The sequence below is a fragment of the Pseudophryne corroboree genome, chromosome 4, assembly GCF_028390025.1.
Source record: "Pseudophryne corroboree isolate aPseCor3 chromosome 4, aPseCor3.hap2, whole genome shotgun sequence".
Classification (NCBI taxonomy): domain Eukaryota; kingdom Metazoa; phylum Chordata; class Amphibia; order Anura; family Myobatrachidae; genus Pseudophryne; species Pseudophryne corroboree.
In genome coordinates, this window is record NC_086447.1 from 129,717,955 (window position 1) to 129,733,513 (window position 15,559).

At 49.2% G+C, this 15,559-nt stretch overlaps 1 protein-coding gene across 1 annotated transcript in view; it reads right to left on the minus strand.

Moving 5' to 3' along the window:
- LOC134911167 (homeobox protein Hox-A3-like) overlaps positions 1-14,788 on the minus strand; it is a 47,287-nt gene extending 32,499 nt beyond the window's left edge. Inside the window, exons 1-2 of the mRNA XM_063919501.1 lie at positions 14,637-14,788; positions 8,652-8,798 (exon numbers count right to left, since the gene is read on the minus strand). Coding sequence (XP_063775571.1) covers positions 8,652-8,798; positions 14,637-14,719 — 230 coding nt within the window. The 5' untranslated portion in view covers positions 14,720-14,788. The remainder of the gene's footprint in view (positions 1-8,651; positions 8,799-14,636) is intronic.
- Positions 14,789-15,559: the final 771 nt, after the last annotated feature.

Sequence of the window (15,559 nt, forward strand, 5' to 3'; positions counted from 1 at the left end):
ATTGTCAGAAATGTAATAGGTCTCTAAGTTTTGTCATCTTGTTAGGAGCTCCAATCAGCAGCTGCTTGTTATCAGGGTGCCATCGCCATCTCTTTCATCACTGCTTAAAGATGCCTAGCAACCGGGATGCTTCTAACAGGGACACTAGTGGTCACATGACCACAATATTCTAAACTGCTCAGGGGACTTTCTACTTATGAGTATCTTGATTGGTCCCAGGAGGTTTAAATGGCAGGGATTGCAGAACCTCCCTGCCAGTGATAGTATTCCTGCTGCCATACTTCTGCACTATGTAGGTTATATTGTATTTGCCATTTCCTACTAATTCAGACCTTTGGCTTGTCTTACTGAATTCTCTTTGTCTGCCACATGCCCTGAGCTTTGGCTTGTCTCACCCAGTTTTCTCTTATGTCCTAGAGGATGCTGGGATTCACATTAGTACCATGGGGTATAGACGGGTCCACCAGGAGCCATTGGCACTTTAAGAGTTTGAGAGTGTGGGCTGGCTCCTCCCTCTATGCCCCTCCCACCAGACTCAGTTTAGAAAATGTGCCCAGAGGATCCGGTCACAGCTAGGGGAGCTCTCCTGAGTTTTTCTAGTAAAAGTTATTTTAGAGGTTTTTTTTTTACAGGAGGCTGTTGGCAACAGCCTGCCTGCAGCGTGGGACTAAGGGAGGGAGCAGTGTCTACCCTGCGGGGTCTGAGCCACTGACTCCGCTGACTGGACACAGAGGGGTCGGATCGGTCTCCACCACAGGGGAACCGCTCGCCCCAGCAGCATGCCGCCAACCCCTTACAGAGCTGAAGAAGTGGTGAGTTAGTTGCCGACCCCCCCCTAGCAAGCGGGGAGCCGGTGTGAAGATGGCGGCAACAGGGTATGCAGTGCAGTACTAACTGCGCTCCGGGGCTAAGCAGTACAATGTGCGGCTCTGTGAGGGGCACCCTGAGCCAGCACCTACACCCTACACTGACCTTCCAGCCTGTCAGGGTCCCTGGATCGCTGCCAGCATAATTCCTCAGGCGAGTATAATCTTATGAAGAGCGGGAAAACAGCGCCATTTTGGGGGCGGAGCTTCTCAGAGCGGAGCCAGCGCCATTTTCCTGCCTGCACAATGCTGTCAGTGAAGAGCAAGTCCCTCCAGAACAACTCCGGCTATCTCTCACGGTACCAGGGGTTTGTAGAAGGGGTGGAGGCTGTGTAAAGACTGTGTAACCTATTAAGGTGCACAATCAGCGCTGGTTGGGGGGTCTCCCTTTACCTAAAAAGCGCTGTGTGTGTATGTTGGCTCCAATCTCTGTGTCTCTCTTGCCATTCTTGGGGGTGAAACTCTGTCCTCGTGTGTGTGTGTGTGTGTGTGTGTGTGTGTGTGTGTGTGTGTGTGTGTGTGTGTGTGTGTGTGGAGTGTCTGTGATCTCCATTAAGCTATGTCCAGGGACTCTGTGTCATATGCTGCAGAGGATATGTCCTCTCAGGATGATCTCATTCCATGTAATCAGGATTGCGCTGTTTTAGCACAGATACCAGCAAGGGAGCCTGAGTGGTTATTCTCTATCAAATCTATGATTTCTCAGATTTCTACTAGGGTTGCACAGAATGAGTCTGCAGCTCAGGCTTTACAGAACTCTATGGCAGTCTGGCCCAGTTCTGTTACCCCAGGGCTGTATATTCCCAAAAACGTGCTCTTGCACAGATTATGCAAGACGACACAGATACCGATTCTGACACTGCGGACGGTGATAAGGAGGTGTTGAGGGGGGCAGCATCTCTTGCAAAAGGGGTGCAGTTGATGATAGAGGCCATTAGGGGTGTGTTGAATATTACCGATGCAACACCTGAGCAGGTTGAGGAGGCTTACTTCACTGAAAATAAGAAAGCCTCGCTAACCTTCCCTGCGTCAAAAGAATTAAATGATATTTTTGAAAAAACTTGGGAAAACCCTGAGAAAAAAATCCAGATTCCTAAAAGGGTCCAGGTGGCATTTCCTTTCCCTGTGGAGGATAGGAAAAAATGGGAAAACCCGCCCATTGTTGACGCGTCGGTATCCAGACTCTCAAAAAATGTGGTTTTACCTATTCCAGGATCCACCGCCTTGAAAGAGCCGGCTGATCGTAAAATTGATAATACGCTCAAATCCATGTGCACGGCTTCAGGGGCTATACTACGTCCCACTATTGCCAGTGCTTGGATTGACAAAGCTATAGTAAAGTGTCAGGCACGTTTCTTGAAGATTTGGATACTATGGATAAATCTGATGTTGAATTGTTTTGCGTAACATTCAGGATTCGGCAGAATTTCTGGTAGAATCCATGAAAGACCTGGGTTCCATGGCTGCAGGAATTTCTTCCATGTCTGTCTCAGCTCGTCGAGGACTGTGGCTGCGACAGTGGTCTGCCGACGCTGAATCCAGGAGAAGTGTGGAGACCCTACCCTACACAGGTCAGGCTCTTTTTGGGGAAGTGTTGGATGCGTGGATCTCCACGGCTACAGCGGGTAAGTCACCTTTTCTTCCCTCAGCTGCACCAGCTACAAGGAAACCCTTTTTTTTCAACTGCATCACAGCCCTTTCGGGCTGCCAAGCCCCGAAAGGCCAGAACGTCCAACACCTTCTTTAGGGGAGGTCGGCCCAAATCCAAGAAACCTGTTACTGCGGGTTCCCAGGAACAGAAACCTGCTTCAGGTACGCCGAAGTCCTCCGCATGACGGTGGACTAAACTCCCCGAAGGTGGGGATGGTGGTAGCCATCTGGGTGTTGTTCGGCCTGGATCCCTGGGTACCAGATATTGTGTCCCAGGGGTACAGGCTGGAATTTCAAGATCTCCCTCCTCACCGATTCTTCAAATCAGGCTTACAAGCTTTGCTGGCAGACAGGACTGTCCTACAGGAAGCCGTCCAGAAGTTGGCGGAGGCACAGGTTATTGTACCAGTTCCACCCCATTTGCAAAACAAGGGTTACTATTCGAACCTTTTTGTGGTACCGAAACCGGATGGTTCGGTCAGGCCCATTTTGAACTTAAAGTCACTAAACTCCTTTCTGAGGGAATTCAAGTTCAAAATGGAGTCTCTGAGGGCGGTGATATTAGGTCTGAAGGAAGGGGAATTCCTGGTATCCCTGGATATCAAGGATGCGTATCTCCACATTCAGATTTGGCCGCCGCATCAGGCTTTTCTCCGATTCGCCCTGTTAGACAATCATTTTCAGTTCCAGGCCCTGCCATTCGGCCTCTCCACAGCACCGAGGGTATTCACCAAGGTGATGGCGGAGATGATGGTTCTCCTCTGCAGACAGGGGGTGAACATAATTCCGTATCTGGACGATCTGCTGATAAAGGCATCGTCCAAGGAGAAGCTGTTGCAGTCTATTGTTCTCACTACCCACCTGCTCAGGAAACACGGTTGAATCCTGAATCTTCCAAAATCACATTTGGAGCCGACCAGGAGGTTGACCTTTCTGGGAATGATCCTCGACACGGAAGTGCAGAGGATGTTTCTTCCGGAGGAGAAAGTGTTGGTGATACAAACAATGGTCCGGGATGTCCTGAAACCAGCCCGGGTGTCGGTTCATCAGTGCATTCGTCTTCTCTGGAAGATGGTGGCCTTTTACAAGGCTCTGCAGTACGGGAGGTTTCATGCTCGGCCCTTCCAACTGGATCTCCTGGACAAGTGGTCGGGATCTCATCTACACATGCACCAGAGAATACGTCTGTCGCCAAAGGCCAGGATTTGACTCCTCTGGTGGCCGCAATTACCTCACCTTCTGGATGGCCGCAGGTGCGTGATTCAAGACTGGATCCTTCTAACCATGGATGCAAGTCTCCAGGGCTTGGGCGCTGTCACTCAAGGTGAGACCTTCCAAGGAAGGTGGTCAAGTCTGGAAGCCGGCCTACCAATAAACATTCTGGAACTAAGAGCAGTCTACAACAGTCTTCTCCAAGCGGCCCATCTCCTGCGAGATCGGACCATTCAAGTGCAGTCGGACAATGTAACGACAGTAGCTTACATAAACCGACAGGGCGGAACAAAGAGCAGAGCTGTAATGTCAGAGGAAACAAGAATCATCCTCTTGGCAGAAAAACACGCGTTGGCATTGTCAGCGATCTTCATTCTGGGAGTAGACAACTGGGAAGCGGACTTCCTCAGCAGACACTATCTCCATTCAGGGGAGTGTGGACTCCATCCGGAGTGTTCACGGAGGTAACAGACCTTTGGGGAGTATCTCAAATAGACATGATGGCCTCTCGTCTCAACAAGAAGCATCGGTGGTATTGTTCCAGGTCGAGGGACTCGCAAGCCGTGGCGGTGGACGCCCTAGTGACTCCGTGGGTGTTCCAGTCGGTGTACGTGTTTCCTCCACTTCCACTCATTCCAAGAGTTCTAAAACGCATAAGGAGAACAAAAGTTCAGGCTATCCTCATTGCCCCGGACTGGCCAAGAAGGGCTTGGTACGCAGATCTTCTGGATCTACTGCTAGAAGAGCCGAAGCCTCTCCCTCTTCGGGAGGACCTGCTGCAGCAGGGGGTCATTTGCTTACCAAGACTTACTGCGGCTACGTTTGACGACATGGAGGTTGAACGCCAGATATTAGCTCGGAAGGGCATTCCGAAAAAGGTTATTCCTACCCTCATACAGGCTAGGAAAGGAGTAACGTCTAAACATTACCATCGTATTTGGAAAAAATACGTATCAAGAAGTTTCCTACGGTTAAGTTTCAACTGGAACGGTTTCTCCTCTTCCTGTAAGCAGGTGTGGATATGGGCCTGAGGTTGGGATCTGTAAAGGTCCAGATTTCGGCCCTATCCATTTTCTTCCAGAAACAGTTGGCTTCCCTCCCTGAGGTTCAGACTTTTCTGAAAGGGGTTCTGCACATCCAGCATCCCTTTGTGCCGCATACGGCGCCTTGGGATCTTAACGTGGTGTTACAGTTCCTCCAGTTGGATTGGTTCGAGCCTCTACCGGAGATTGAGGTCAAGTTTCTCACGTGGAAGTCTGTCACTTTGTTGGCCTTAGCTTCTGCTAGACGTGTGTCGGAGTTGGGGGCTTTATCTTGTAAGAGCCCCTACTTGATCTTCCATAAAGATAGAGCTGAGCTCCAGACACGTCAGCAGTTCCTTCCAAAGGTTGTGTCGGCATTTCATATCAACCAACCTATCGTGGTGCCAGTTGCTACTGACTTCTCAATTTCATCAAAGTCCTTGGAGGTTGTATGGGCTTTGAAAATCTATGTGAAGAGGACTGCTCGTCACAGAAAATCGGACTCTCTGTTTGTCCTGTATGATCTCAAGAAACTTGGGTGTCCTTCTTCTAAGCAGACGATCTCTCGCTGGATCAGGTTCACTATCCAGCATGTGTATTCTACGGCAGGATTGCCGTGTCCTACGTCTGTTAAGGCCCAGTCTGCTCGTAAGGTGGATTCTTCCTGGGTGGTGTCTCGGCTTTACAGCTTTGCTGAGCGGCTACTTGGTCAGGGTCGAACACGTTCGCTAAGTTCTACAAGTTCGATACTTTGGCCTCTGAGGACCTAAGTTTGGTCAGTCAGTTCTGCAGGAACCTCCGCGCTCTCCCTCCCATTCTGGTAGCTTTGGTACATCCCCATGGTACTAATGTGAACCCCAGCATCCTCTAGGACGTAACAGAAAATAGGATTTTAATTACGTACCGGTAAATCCTTTTCTCGTAGTCCGTAGAGGATGCTGGGCGCCCGCCCAGCGCTTCGTGATCCTGCAGTGGTTACTTAGTTCAGTACTGCTTAGTTCTTGGTTAAGTACTGTTTTGTTACTTGGTAAGTAATATTGCTCAGCCGTTGCTGATGTTTCAAGCTAGTTAGCTTGGTTTGCCTTGTGTGTGAGCTGGTGTGACTCTCGCCACTATCTGTGTAAAATCCTTCTCTCGAAGGTGTCCGTCTCCTCGGGCACAATTTCTAGACTGAGTCTGGTAGGAGGGGCATAGAGGGAGAAGCCAGCCCACACTATCAAACTCTTAAAGTGCCAGTGGCTCCTAGTAGACCCGTCTATACCCCCATGGTATTAATGTGGACCCCAGCATCCTCTACGGACTAGGAGAAAAGGATTTACCGGTAGGTAATTAAGATCCTATTTTTTATTCTATCTTGCAGAATTGCACATGAAGCGGTATCACACTACAAAGTACAATGGGGCTTATTCAGACCTGATTGCTGCTGTGCATTTTCGCACAGCAGCGATCAGGTCTGAACTGCCATGCACCGGCACCGCAGTGCGCCGGCGCATGCCAGACAGCCGACGACTCTGCCCTGTGATCACCTCTGCTTGATTGACAGGCAGGGGGGTGCATTTAGTGGGTGCGGTCTGGGCAACGCAGGCGTGCCCGGACCATTGGGGACGCGGGCTGTGGCGGCTGCGTGGCGTCACAAGCAGCCGCTACAACCCGGAAGCGACGAGTAGCTCCCTGCCAGCGCGCAGGAGCTGTGCAGGTAGGGAGCTACTCTTCCAGTACAAAAGCATCGCCGCTGTCGGGCCTGACAACAGGGGCGGACTAGCCCTGTGCTGGGCGTCCCCCCGCATGTCTGAGTAACTGATCATAGATGTGCTTCATTTCGCACATCTACGATCAGGTCTGAATTAGGCCCAGTGTCTTGCTCCAGACATTGCAACTGTTGCAGATGTGTTGCTATTTGGAATTAAGAGGCCCATGTCTTGTAAATGTTATAACTAAAGCTGGGTACACACTGGAGCGCTGGACATTTGTTCCGACATCGGAACGAATGCCCTTGAGCCCAGATTCTATGTACACTCTGGGATGACTTAGATGAAGGACAGAACAATAATTTTCCATCCTTCATTTACACAAGCAAGGTCGCTAGCAATATTGCTATGATTGTGTCATGAAACAGCACAGAGACCTCAGCTGCGGTTGTCTCCCCTGTTCGGTCTCCTCTCCTGGCCTGTGCCGTTGGAAGCGGTCAGCTCAGATCCTTTCTGCAACTCTGGCCAGTAAGCTACCACCAGTCCCTATAAGAGGATCTTAGCAGCAGTCTGCAAACTGCCAGCAAGTCACTACTCCTGTATGTAGCTTGTATCTGTGCTCCATAGAGTTCTCTCTGTATCACACTAGCCAACTTTCTGATTGCCGCCTCCAGTAGAGGGCAGCCAGGACGGCACAAGAGGGGACGCAGCTAATTATGACAGCTTAACTGTCGAAGGAAAACCATTGGCCAGTATGATTATACGCATACAGATACTTGCATTAGAATAAGGTACCGCAATCACCTTCAATAACACAGAAGTCCCATCCATATACACACACGGGATACAGTTAGCATCCCAGCAGTCGGGATGGGGGTGATCCGACGCCGGAACACCAAACGCCGACTTCCCGAAGGTAAGTATCAGGACCACCGTTAGGGTTAGAACCCGGGGGGCATTAGCCGTAGCCCCCCCCCCCTCAAAAAAAAAATCTTAGTCCTAGCCACCACCCCTCTTATCTTAGCCGTAGCTGCCAGCCCCACTATATTCGTTATAATTACCTTGTCGGCATTCTAATTGTCGGGATGGCAGTGCCGGAAGCCCGACCACCGGCATCCTGTATAACACCCGCACACACAGCTGGTTTCATTGCTGGAGGTATATGGGGATAATTCCAAGTTGATCGCAGCAGGAAATTTTTTAGCAGTTGGCCAAAACCATGTGCAGTGCAGGGGAGAGGGGGGGGGGGCAGATTTAACATGTGCAGAGAGAGTTAGATTTGGGTGTGGTGTGTTCAATCTGCAATCTAAATTGCAGTGTAAAAATAAAGCAGCCAGTATTTACCCTGCACAGAAACAAAATAACCCACCCAAATCTAACTCTCTCTGCAAATGTTATATCTGCCCCCCTGCAGTGCACATGGTTTTGCCCAATTGCAAAAAAATTTCCTGCTGCGATCAACTTGAAATTACCCCCTATATACACATATGGTATGTTTAAACATATCTATTGTAATGAAAACAAAAGATGCTATACACAAGTATTGTTCTATCACAAGTATTTAATAAAATATATTTACATTTAATCCACAGCACAAATATTAAATTAAATTTAAATACATATACAGAATGTGTATTTTTATATGCTTAGTACAAACCACCACATTTCCTTATAATAGAGATCAGGGCCGGTGCAAGGGTGTTCGGCGCCCCCCTGCAAACTATAAATTTGCGCCCTCCCTACCATACTCAATAAAGGGACAGTGCATGCCAAAGTCGCATGCCGCAAATGGGTGGGGCAATGCCACACAATAGTACCAATTGCAAAATTGCTAATGATAAAATCGCATGCTGGGTGCTGCCCAGCACAGGGCTGATTTGTGGATGCCCCCTGCCTCTGCAGCCAAGCAGCAAAGGCAGACGCAGAGCTGCCCCGAACACGCCTCCGTTTCCCACGCCCGATCAAACGCGCGCCACCTCCCCTTCAACGCCACGTTGCTGCCCCGTACCACCCCGCAAATGCCTCTGCCTGTCAATCAGGCAGAGGCATTTGCATAACTGAGATGCGATCGCATCTCCCCACCCGCGCAGAGTGGGTATTGTGTGTGTGCACTGCGGGGGAAAGAGGGGAGATGCTATCGCATCTCAATAGTGACTGCTACTGAATACCCCTTCAGTTGTCTTGCCTTGTCCCCCCGGCTTAACTTAACTTACCTTTTTGCCAAACGCGGACCCGCTTTGCCTCCGATGTGTGCGGCATCACTGGTATGTGTGCTGGAGCTCCCTTTCTGCTGGGTAGGGGCTTGGAGCCTCTTCTCGCAATATGGATGGACCGCTCTAATAGTTGTGCCAGTAGGCTGCCTGTAATGCAAGAATGCTGTGATGGGTAACATGCTTAGGGGGATAGGGCTACAGATGACAAGTGGCCCCACAGAAAATCTTCCCGCTATAGGTGACCTGCCAGTGCTCGAAGTGGCTGCTGTATACCGCCCCACTTTGAGCAATACATACATATCTATCTATCTATCTATCTATATAGATTTTGGTGGATGGACCGGCACTCCCTCTATGTGACGCAAGGGTGCCCAGGTGCCCTCTGATAAAATGTGGTAAAGCAGTTGGCAACGAAATACACGAAGCAGACAGCGGCACTTAGGGTCTTGTGAAAAAATTCAAGTGTATTGAATCACTCCATAAGCTCCAACGTTTCGGGACGCGCAAGTCCCGTTGTCAAGGTGAGTAACAAAAAATAAAGCAAGAAAACATACCTTTATACCAAAAGAGAAGGAGGGAGGGAAGAGCCCCAGGTGCTGGTGCGATCGGCGCCGCCCGGCGAGTTCCAGCGTCTGCCGCTGACGTCATCAAGCGGCGTCTGCCGGAGTCATGGAAACCCGGTGACGCTGACGCTCCGAATGACGCGTCAATGTAAACAAAGAGACGTGTGCATAGCTGACAGTTGGTGCGGCAGAGACCGTCGCGCCCTGCTGAAGTGGATAGGTGCACAATGTATGTGGGATGTGACACAGCACAATATATGGTGCTGTGTGGCATGCTGGCGTGAAAAGAAAAATAAACATAGGGGAATGAAAGCCGTGGGGGTGCATGTAAAAGGCTATAAGGTTGCATGGACACTGAGAGAGACCCGAAGGTCAGGAAAAACATGCAACAGTGTGTGGTGCACAAGTGGCCATACATTAAACATGCAGGATTAGGTGGCATATGTCTACTGTGCCCAAATGATGGGAACCGTAAGGTGAGTGCGGTCAGCATGCAGTAGGGAAAAGACGGTCATGTGTAGTAGTGCTGAAAGGGTAGTGAGAAGATTAAGAGAAGTGGCAAAACGTCCCTGATGTTATCCAAGAAGGGTGCATAGACAGGGGTTAGTGACACTAGTACAACATAATCATGGCTGATGATAGCGATAAGTCCACTAGGTGGATTGTGAGGGTCCAAACAGGTCTCGCTGCTCTGCGGGTTACCGCTGAGTCCACTATATGGGTTATAGGGGTCCAAAAGGTTGCGTTGTACTAAGGAAAGGTTGGTGTCAGTGTGGACTTGACACGATCCTCATTAAGCTCTTTACTTGTGCAAGAAGAGATTCCACGGCATCTGCTCGTTTAGTCCTCTCGGGCTAAGTGTGTCGAGCTTGTAGATCCACTTCGCCTCAATGCAGAGCAATTTCCTTTCCCTGTCTCCTCAAAGATTTGGGTACATGATCGATCAAGATGTGTCTGAAGTCGTTGATGGAGTGTTTCTTCTCCGCGTAGTGTCTTGCTACTGGCTCGTCCGATGGCTTCCCTGACAACGCCTGTTTTATGGCTGACCTGTGGAGGGCCATCCTTTCCCTGGCTGTACGGATAGATTTCCCAACGTAATATAAATTACAGGGGCATATTATCAAGTATATGATGTACGAGGAAGTGCAGGTCAACGTGTGGTGGATCTTCACTTTGGACTCGTTATGGGGATGTTTGAATGTAGTGCCCGTTAGCATGTGCCCACAAGTGGTGCATTTCGGGCATTTGTAACACCCGGTCGCTCTGGTCAAGAACCCTTTGGGGCGATCGGACCAGGATTTAAAGCCTGTAACGTCCGTGTGTACCACTATGTCTTTGATGTTACGGCCTCTGGTGAAGCAGGTCATGGGGCGTCGATCTTTGAACGTTGGTAGAGACTTGTCGGTTGCGACTATGGGCCATAAAGCTCTTGAGGCCCAGGGAATAACCGGACTAGTAGTGTTGTATCTGGTCACAAACGGGATGATATTCTTATCTTGAGGTTTAACCTCGGTCCCCATGAGGCTACTCCTAGGGAGTTGCAGTATTTCGCTCTTGTGTTGCAAAAGTGTTTTGCGATCATACCCTCGTTGCAGAAACTTGTCTACAAGCTTATCCAATTCGCCTTCCAGAGTGGACCTGTCACTGGTGATCCTGGCGACTCGGATCATTTATTGTGCTGTGTCACATCCCACATACATTGTGCACCTATCCACTTCAGCAGGGCGCGACGGTCTCTGCCGCACCAACTGTCAGCTATGCACACGTCTCTTTGTTTACATTGACGCGTCATTCGGAGCGTCATTCGGAGCGTCAGCGTCACCGGGTTTCCATGACTCCGGCAGACGCCGCTTGATGACGTCAGCGGCAGACGCCGGAACTCGCCGGGCGGCGCCGATCGCACCAGCACCTGGGGCTCTTCCCTCCCTCCTTCTCTTTTGGTATAAAGGTATGTTTTCTTGCTTTATTTTTTGTTACTCACCTTGACAACAGGACTTGCGCGTCCCGAAACGTTGGAGCTTATAGAGTGATTTAATACACTTGAATTTTTTCACAAGACCCTAAGTGCCGCTGTCTGCTTCGTGTATTTCGTTGCCAACTGCCCTATCTATATATATATATATATATATATATATATACACACACACACACACACATACACACACAGTATATACATACAAACACACATATAGTCATGCGATGGTTCCCTAGAATGGGGCTGCCATATCCTTGTAGAAGAAACCAGGCAGCGCTCAGCGGACTTGATGAAAGAAATTTTTAGTGTATTATGATACAAAAGAAGGCATTGTGTGCCGACAATTCAACACCGAGGAGGCCGTTTTTTCTTAAGGAGACATTCCAGTCCCATCCCAGGGAACCATTGCATGACTAGATTATCCATAAGGAGGGCACCGTGGCATTCATTTCCAACAACAGTGGGTGCCCACTCACAATTATCTGTCAATATATATATATATATATATATATATATATAATGGAAATCCACTCCCACATATATAGAGATAGATTGGTATATAGACAGATACAGATGGAAGATAGATAGATAGATAGATAGATAGATAGATAGATAGATAGATAGATAGATAGATAGATAGATAGATAGATAGATAGATAGATAGATAGATAGATTAAAATTGGACACACACACACACACAGAACCGATACCGGTTACTGGAACAGCATGTGTATGTCTGTGTATGTACAGTGTTTCAGGTGGAAAAGAAATTAAAATTTATAGCAAAACACAACAATATAACCTGGATAAATGTGCTTGTCACCCGACAGTTAAATTATCAATTGCTGCTCCCACTTTATAGCCTGAAGTTACGCTATATAGATTTCACCAGTATGTATAGATAAGAGAGCGCATACATTTTAAACACATTTGTTACACAATAAAAATGTTTTTCCCTTATAAAAGATACATTTTACCCATTGGTCATTCACATGTATACATATTAGTACTGGATAGAAACACTTCAGGTCTTTGGTATCTGATATATTGCTTCAATGTAGTTGATAAGTTCATTTATATATAAGCACATCAGTCCGTAGCTGTTTAGCTCTTACCATCCACCGCTCTTTTACCTGTATTGTTCTCAATCTCCCTATACCTTCACTCAGCCTAGGTGGCCGGTATCGGTAATGTCCAGCTGTTAGAAGCCCTGGATCTCTATCCGTGCAGGGGCTGAAGGTATGGGCAAACCGCCTGTATGGAAATCATGGTGGCTGGGTCCGGAGGTAAATGCTGTGTATAGCGGCAGTCAGTGCCGTAACTAGGCATTTTAGCGCTGTGTGCAAGAACTGACATTGGCGCCCCCCCCCCGTACAAGATAGGCGCAGTGCGCGCCGTAGGCGCGCGAAAAATATATAGGGGCGTGGCTTCACGGGAAGGGGCGTGGCAACAAAATAATAGCAATTCATACTACGGTGCACAGTAGTCTCCATTATTCAAATTACGCTGCACAGTAGCGCCACTACACCAGGTAGAGCCCCTTTTATACATTACAGCAGACAGCATCCCCCTTTTTATACATTGCGGCAGCCAGTCCCCCTTTTCACACATTGCGGCAGCCAGTCCCCCTTTTTACACATTGCGGCAGCCAGGACCCCTTTTTACACATTACGGCAGCCAGTCCCCCTTTTTACACATTGCGGCAGCCAGGACCACTTTTTACACATTGCGGCAGAGGGGACCCCTTTTTACACATTGCGGCAGATGGGACCCCTTTTTACGCATTGCGGCAGATGGGACCCCTTTTTACGCATTGCGGCAGCCGGGACCCCTTTTTACGCATTGCGGCAGCCAATCCCCCTTTTTACACATTGCGGCAGACGGGACCCCTTTTTACACATTGCGGCAGATGGGACCCCTTTTTACACATTGCAGCAGATGGGACCCCTTTTTACACATTGCGGCAGATGGGACCCCTTTTTACACATTGCAGCAGATGGGACCCCTTTTTACACATTGCAGCAGATGGGACCCCTTTTTACACATTGCAGCAGATGGGACCCCTTTTTACACATTGCAGGAGAGAGAGAGAGAGAGAGAGAGAGACATACTTACCTTCTCCCCGCTGACAGGCTCCTCGTGCATCTCCCTCTCGGTGCAGTGTGAAGTCAGTTGAGAAGGAGGAGGAGGGAGGGGGAGCAGAGAGCCGCAGCAGCGCTATTTGATTGGTAGTAAGCGCTGCTGCAGCATCCCCCTCTCCTTCTGTATTGGCTGCCCGGCGCTGCTGTGGATGCTGGGATGCATCCACAGCAGCGCCAGGCAGCCAATACAGAAGGAGAGGGGGATGCTGCAGCAGCGCTTACTACCAATCAAATAGCGCTGCTGCGGCTCTCTGCTCCCCCTCCCTCCTCCTCCGCTGCCCGGCGCTCCTGTCTTCTCTCCTCCAGCGCGGCGCATGGCGCAGTTCAGAGGCGGCATGTAATGAGTCAATTTGACTCATTACATGCCGCTGGCCGTGCGCCCCCAGGGCAACTGCGCTGTGTGCCAAGCCCCCTTGGCACACACGTAGTTACGGCCCTGGCGGCAGTGAGGTCCCTGCATCCGGTGTTTACTGTGCAATGGCAAAGCCTGAGAAATGTATTCACCGGGTACCCGCTTCGGCAATGAGCCGCTTAGCTTCTCTCGTCCGCTGCCACAGTAGGGATTGCGGTATCAGGTAGAGAGCGGAGGCCTACTGTAGCACCGTGCAGCTTAGCTTCACCTCTCCACTGCCAGAATGGTCTGTGCTGTTTGCAGATGGAAAGCGGAGACCGGCTGTAGCGACGTACCGTATGATCTCTCCTTATTACAGTTGAAGCTGAATTAGCCGCCTACAGGAGGGGAGCATAGGAAACAACAACGGAGCAAGCAGGTGTTTTCCAAGTCACAGTACAGAAAGTCCTTAACGTGTTTCTCCGTTATATCTTTCTAACGGTTTCATCAGAAGGTATGTCCTTGTGCTCACAAGTCCTTGTATTTAACCAGGGTATCCTCAGCTACGAACTGATATGCTTATATATAAATGAACTTATCAACTACATTGGAGCAATATATCAGATACTAATGAACTTAAGTGTTTCTATAGCCTCCAGTACTAATATGTATACATGTGAATGACCAATGGGTAAAATGTATCTTTTATAAGGGAAAACATTTTTTATTGTGTAATAAATGTATTTCAAATTGATGCACTCTCTTATCTAGATAGATATATAGATAGGTGAGACAGACAGACAGACAGACAGACAGACAGACAGACAGACAGACAGACAGACAGACAGATAGACAGATAGACAGACAGATAGATAGATAGATAGATAGATAGATAGATAGATAGATAGATAGATAGATAGATAGATAGATAGATAGATAGATAATCACACAATCACACATAGAAAGAAAACTCACCTAATTCCTCTGTAGGGTCCCGGGCTGTCTCTCTGATGATCAGGGCCCTGGCAGGTGAGATGACTCAGTGGAGATAAGGGCATCTAGTGGCTCCTGGCAGTACTGCAGTCAGCAGTAACTGCTGCTCTCTCTCTCCCGCACCCAGCTTTTATTCTGTGTCCGTCCCTCCGCCCCCCCTCCTTCCTCCCTCCAGCGGCACAGGAGATCACATCAGCGGCGGGGCAGGGCTAGAAGATGCCGGCGCTGCTGCTTGTATGGTCAGGTGTGAGAGGCGTTGTGGAAGCCGGCAGCAGTAGCGCACAGCAGAAGGAATGCAGAGCAGGGAGAGCGCCTTTCCAGCATTGGCGCCTACCTGCTTTGCATCCCTTTGCTGAGCGGGTTCCGCCGGCTCTGATAGAGATGACACGTTAAATAATGCCCCAACCTGGGGGGTCATTCCGAGTTGTTCGCTCGGTAATTTTCTTCGCATCGCAGCGATTTTCTGCTAACTGTGCATGCGCAATGTTCGCACTGCGACTGCGCCAAGTAAATTTGCTATGCAGTTAGATATTTTACTCACGGCATTACAAGGTTTTTACTTCGTTCTGGTGATAGTAATGTGATTGACAGGAAGTGGGTGTTTCTGGGCGGAAACTGGCCGTTTTATGGGAGTGTGCGAAAAAACGCTACCGTTTCTGGGAAAAACGCGGGAGTGGCTGGAGAAACGGAGGAGTGTCTGGCCGAACGCTGGGTGTGTTTGTGACGTCAAACCAGGAACGACAAGCACTGAACTGATCGCACTGGAAGAGTAAGTCTCGAGCTACTCAGAAACTGCACAGAGAAGTCTTCGCAATATTGCAAATCTTTCGTTCGCAATTTTGAGAAGCTAAGATTCACACCCAGTAGGCGGCGGCTTAGCGTGTGCAAAGCTGCTAAAAGCAGCT